This window comes from Talpa europaea (assembly GCF_964194135.1).
Source record: "Talpa europaea genome assembly, chromosome: 3".
Taxonomy (NCBI): Eukaryota; Metazoa; Chordata; class Mammalia; order Eulipotyphla; family Talpidae; genus Talpa; species Talpa europaea.
Window position 1 is genome coordinate 60,826,682 of NC_140069.1, and position 5,926 is coordinate 60,832,607.

General features: G+C 42.3%; 1 protein-coding gene across 1 annotated transcript; it reads left to right on the plus strand.

Annotated features, from left to right (window-relative positions):
- Nucleotides 1–3,132: 3,132 nt before the first annotated feature.
- Nucleotides 3,133–4,595, plus strand: RPS20 (ribosomal protein S20). Its single transcript, XM_084229305.1, has 4 exons — nt 3,133–3,246; nt 3,629–3,728; nt 3,986–4,059; nt 4,382–4,595. Exons 1-4 carry the CDS (start codon nt 3,244–3,246, stop codon nt 4,562–4,564), a joined length of 360 nt encoding a protein of 119 aa, XP_084085431.1. The 5' UTR covers nt 3,133–3,243; the 3' UTR covers nt 4,565–4,595.
- Nucleotides 4,596–5,926: the final 1,331 nt, after the last annotated feature.

A 5,926-nucleotide genomic window follows, 5' to 3' on the forward strand; every position in this document is an offset into this window, starting at 1 on the left:
AACCCGTTCAATATAGGGGCTGCCCTATAACAAAGTGAGATATATAAAACCCTTCTATGTCATACTGTATAGCATAATGGGATATTACACTTCTCAAATGTAGTACCTCTACTAATGAGAAAAATAGGAGCTAAGATACTAACAGACAGTGTGGTGTGGTGTGGCGGTGAAGAGCACAAAGTGTTAAACTGCATGGTTTTCAACACTTGCTTTTCCATGACCTGGGGCAGATCACCTAAACTCAGCTTCCTCATAAGTAAAATATGAATAACTGTACGACTTTGATTATATGTGAATAATAAAGTGACAAAAGAATTAACATAACAAAAACAAATTATTTGACCATCATTACAAAATAGCAACTTTCCCAGAGGGAAGTAGAATGGGTAAATTGGATAAAAGGAGTAAATTGCATGGTGCTCATAGGAAATCACACTTTCAGTGATGAGTACAATGTAGTATATACAGAGGTTGAGGTATCTGTATATCTGCAACCTATATAATGTTGTAAACCAATGTTACTTCTATTAAAAAAATATGAAGGCCTCTCTGAGTTTTATCCCCAGCCAGGGAGCTAACCTACATATGGTGCAAGTCTCCTGAATTGCCCACTGCTCCCCGTAGCAGTGTATTTCAGTAAATCCATCTGCTCTGCTCCCCACTCTGGCTCTGGCAAATCCTCTCATCCCCTGCACCTCTGGCCTACACCCAAACTCTTTTTCGCAAAAATAAATAAAGAAAATATTTTTAAAATAAATAAATAAATAAATATGAATAGCAGTACTTACCTCCACGGTTGATGTAAAGATCAAAGACATTGATATTAATAATAAAAAAGAAACAAAACCATTGACATTAATATAGGTAGTGTGCTTTCAACAGCGTTGGCTACTAAACATTAATTTTATTTAGATCGAAAATTCTGCATGTAAATGTCTGCATTCATTTGACAATTTGTGTTTTTTCACTCATGTACATATGTGTACAATGAATTAAGTGGTTTTTAACTGCTGTTCCTCTCCTTTGTAGTGAGATGACACTGTCATTGCAGCAAAAGACCAGTAGATGGCCATCCGCAGACCCACACAAATAGCTGCAGTAAAAGTGTTTACAAGATCATGTCAAAAAAAACTATAAAAATTAATAAAGGAAGAACTAACAGAGATATGGAAAACATAGTTTGTAGTCATCTTAAAAATATTTTTAAATTTTAAAGTGAAAGATACATAATTTTATTTTTTTCTCACTAAACTCTTCATTATATTGTTGAAAGAAGTATGTTTAGGTATGTTACAGAGAAGGCAATTTACCTAACACCAAAACATTTCAATTATACTTTTTCTTTGATTAAGTCACCAACAGACAAGTATATTTAGTAGTTGGTCCTACGGCATAAAGAATGAGCTAAGAGATCTATCTTCAGTATTACTTTTCAACCAGGGGTGATTTTTCCCCAATAGGGAACATTTGGCTATATATAGAGACATATCTGATCACAGCTGGAGGCGGTGGGTTGCTATAGGTATCTAGCGGGTCAAGGCCAGAGATGCCGCTAAGCATCTTACAATGCACAGGATAGCCCCATAACAAAGATTTGTTAATGAAAAAAAAATCACCAATGTATTTCTCAAGCAGCCCAGCATCAAATTTCTGGTTGTCCTTTGAGCATTAATAAAATATGAATGCTAGTGTAGGTTTTCTCGGAAGATGTGTGTTCTCCTACAATACTAATTCTGTGGTGGTTGGTCACATCCTAGCAAGAGAGCCAACTTCCTTTTTATATTCGTTGCTGATAGTCACACCAATTTGTCAAAGCCCTAAAGTAGGAAGTTTCATCTGGGTAAAATAAGAATGCAGGTTTTCAGATTTTTTGCTACAGATTCTATTAATATTACATTTACAGACAATGGGTGGTATTTACAAATAACTGAGCTGGAAAATACCCACATTTTAACACAAATTAATAATTCAATGGCAGAAAAATCTAGAGTATGTTATTTGTGAGCCAAAGAAAGTCAGCTTTTAGCTATGCTCAATTATCATCATATAAGTGAAAACTATTTTTTGACAAAAAGTCTCAAGTATAATTTCTTTCCAGGAAAAGAAGAGAAAGGCCCAAGAAAGAGTCCTAGTTGGAGGTCAGAGTTCTGTCATTGACCAGTTCTCTGTGTTTGAGCAAATAATTCTTGTGCACTGAGGTTTGCCTGTGAAATAATGTGAGGGTATTCTTTCTTCTTTCAGCCAGGCATCTAAACCCATCTCACCCACTTGATCTCTTTAACCACGCCTTCATCTTTAAGCATAACTGTCTGCCCTATGCTGTCCTGGTTGCCCAGGGTAGTCAATCACATTTCCATTATACTTTGTTCTATATTTGATGGTGACTAGATGTTCATCATTGAGGAGATCATGAAATATCTCATCCACTATTTCCTCATCCAGGCAGAAAGGAGATAACATGTTCTAGAATCAGAGGGTAGCATGTGTCTTGAGGCTGGGCGTCCAGGTGTGCAACATGTTCCAGGATAATGCCCATAGCCCTGCATTTTCTACTTCACTTTCCAATATCATGAAAACCCTAGTTCGGCTGCTTTCCAGAAACAGATGTAGATTCTTCTGCCGATCTGGGAAGCCAGAAGCTGAAATATCAGGAAAGGATAATTAAAGTATGAAAAGTAAATGCCTGCTAATTTAAAGAACAACATGTCCAGGTTATCAGTCATTTTTCCTAATGTCCAACAATTGGCTTGTATGTAAAGCAAAATTTGCACCGTAAAAACACAGCAGTCGTTTTAATTTTGCAGGGAACAGAGAGTAGACTGAGGAGTGGTTCAGGTTTTAAGCCAGGTCGCAGGCTCGCGTCACCCCTGCCAAACAGTCTGAGAATCTTGGCCAGGCAGCTCGCGGCGCACCCCAGCTCGAGGAGCCCTGACTCCTCCCCGCCGACAGAGGGAGCTCGCAGCCACACTTTCCCTTTAACCCGCGGTGCTCCTTCCCCGACTCTCGTCTCCGCCACTTGAACCCGCGGGGCAATTCTCCTTCCGGGGCAGCGTGGATAAGCGTGCGTGACCCGGATGCAGATGCGCGTGCGCTATATAAGATCCAAGCGGGCCTCTCCCCTTTCTTTTCGCGGAAGACGCGGGCGCTGTAGCGTCGGAGCTGTAGTTCGCCGGCTCCTGTTCCTGACTCACCGCTGTTCTCTCTCGCCGAGGAACAAGTCGGTCAGGAAGCCGCTCCGCAGCCATGGTGAGACGGGTTGGGGGTGGCGGGCGCCGCCTGTGTGGTTCAGGGCGCGGCGGGACTTGGTCCAGGTGCCGGTCCCGCGCCCTTCTGGGGACTGTTGGAGGAGGTGGTGAGGCAGTGAGGCTCGTCCATTAGCGAGGCTCCTGAAATGGGGGAGGAACTCGGAAAGAGGCGTCTTTTAAGGAATTTTCCCCCTCCCCTCCCTTGGTTTTTAACATAAAGGCTCACACGTAACGCACCGTAAGTCACCCCTTGTGCCGCACATGGTCAGCACCGGAGGTGTAGTTTCACCTTTAACCACAGAGTTCACAGTAACCCGGTTCTCGAGTGAGAATGAACGGGCTGCTTCAGACTTTTTCTGATTATTTCGTCTGTGTGTTAACAGGCTTTTAAAGATACCGGAAAGACACCCGTGGAACCGGAGGTGGCGATTCACCGAATTCGAATTACTCTAACCAGCCGCAACGTGAAATCTTTGGAGAAGGGTCAGTGTATTAGTTTCAAGGATGAGACGCTTTTCCACGTGTTACTGTGGACAAATAACTGTTTAGCTTAAAGATAAAAGCAGCGTTAACAACAGATTTATTTCTTGCTTTTTTCTACATCAGTTGGCGATGAGGAGATAAATACTGTGTTGAATTACCATGATAGTTTTATACGCTATTCTGAGCCAGCAGCATTTGGAACTTCTTTATCCAACTTTGATGGTTTCAAACTGAAAGATGTTCTTGTTTCTCTGTAGTGTGTGCCGACTTGATCAGAGGTGCAAAAGATAAGAACCTCAAAGTTAAAGGACCTGTTCGCATGCCTACCAAGGTAAAAAATCATAGGGGTAGGATGGGAGTAGGAGTCATTTTGTAGCTGTTGTAAATACAAAATCTTCCATTCAGGACAAGGGGTTTAGCTGCCAAAAGAGTTTTTGTATATGCTGATGCCATCATGCAAACTCAAAACAGTTGGTAGTATTTGGGTTAAATAACTGCTGATGCACCTGTTGCTATTATATTGATGTGATCTGGTGTTTTAAAATTTGAAAATTCAAGGGTGCTGTGAATGAAAATGGACTTGCCACTAGGGTTTTCCAGCTGTCCTGGGAAAAGCATCAAACTTAAGTTCAATTTTATTTCTTCTGTTGCAGACTCTCAGAATCACTACAAGGAAAACTCCATGTGGTGAAGGTTCTAAGACTTGGGATCGTTTTCAGATGAGGATCCACAAGCGACTCATTGACTTGCACAGTCCTTCTGAGATTGTTAAACAGATTACTTCCATCAGCATTGAACCAGGAGTTGAGGTTGAAGTCACCATTGCAGATGCTTAAGTCAGCCTTTTTAAATAAAGTGATCATCACTTGTTAATCTTGTTGACTTTTATTCAGAATACTGGCAGATAATAGGAATATAGAGTTGTGCTGTCATTCAAGTACAAAAATGATCTGTGGAGGTCTCTGCTTTTTTCTTTTTTCCTAGAGGCCACTGTATCTGTTTAGACTTGTGTAGTGGCAGGATGGCACAGGGCAGGATCTCTATGACCCGAGCAGATGGGTAAAAAGGAGAGTCCTGGAGGAATTGAATTGGTGGCTTTTCAGGTTTTTATTGAGTTTATCAGGTACGTGGCAGGGGGTGCGGGGTGTGGGCTTGCGAGGCTGGCAAACCTCCCAGCCCCCAGCAAGTCTCACTATCTCTGGGCTCTATGGCATTCTCTTGTCTCTGCTGATTCTGCTTTTCTGCTTGCTTAGTTTTCCATGTTGCCGCCCTTATACCCTTAGAGGCCCAGTCTCAGCCCAGGTGTACCCACCTACGTATGCCCACACCCCACTCCAGGTGCCCACATCAAGCATGCGTTCAGGACCGCAGGGATCCATCATCAATCCTAATGGTGAGAGGGCAGAAAAGCCCGACAAACATTTACCCTAAAACTTGACATCTCAGGAAAACTGAATTACATTAATAGGCCTTGTCACAAACAAGTTTGTGACATTACTGGCTGTATATTGGGAGATGTCCAAAGAGAACACAGGTCTAGGGTGGGCCAGGTGTTTATTGCTATTGTTGAGAACTGTGTGTGTGGGGGGTAATCTTAGGTTGCAATCTCAACTGCCAATTAAAGACATGGCCTTAAAGGTAAACTACCAAATTTGGTAGATTTGCATGTTTTGTAACATGAGTTTTGTGTTTAGAGGTAAAAGTAAAGTTACACTGGGCCTCCCTGGTGGTGCAGCGGTTGAAGGCTGCGTTGCGAAGCTGCCCGCAGCCTCTGCGGTGCCGGTTGGATCCCGGCCACCAGGTGAGGGTCCCACATGGCGTGCAGACCTCTTCTGCCACCCGCTGCTCCCTGCTCTGGTGAATTCTCACCCTCCCACGCTTGACTGTACCCAGTGCTTGTATAAATAAATAAAAATCTTTAAAAAAGTAATGTTACATTAATTAACTCTGAGGTTATAGGCACTCCTTGAATTACTTGAAACTTGTAGGCCCTGTAACTACTAACCTCTAGTTTTCTTGAATAATATCCCTATTGTAGACATGATGCTCTAATAATGGGTTGATGGGTGAGAATCCATCTTTCTGACTTCCCATTAGTATGCCCATATTCTCCACTTAAATTTTTTTAAAGATTTATTTATGCATACAAGAACTGGGGTACAAGCGGGGGGGGGGGGGGAGTGAGACGATTCACCAGA

What these genes read in the sequence shown, in the direction of transcription:
- RPS20 (XM_084229305.1), top strand. An exon ending in CGTGAAATCTTTGGAGAAGG is followed by an intron (nt 3,729 to 3,985) that starts GTCAGTGTATTA and finishes GTTTCTCTGTAG; the next exon opens with TGTGTGCCGACTTGATCAGA. An exon ending in CTGTTCGCATGCCTACCAAG is followed by an intron (nt 4,060 to 4,381) that starts GTAAAAAATCAT and finishes CTTCTGTTGCAG; the next exon opens with ACTCTCAGAATCACTACAAG.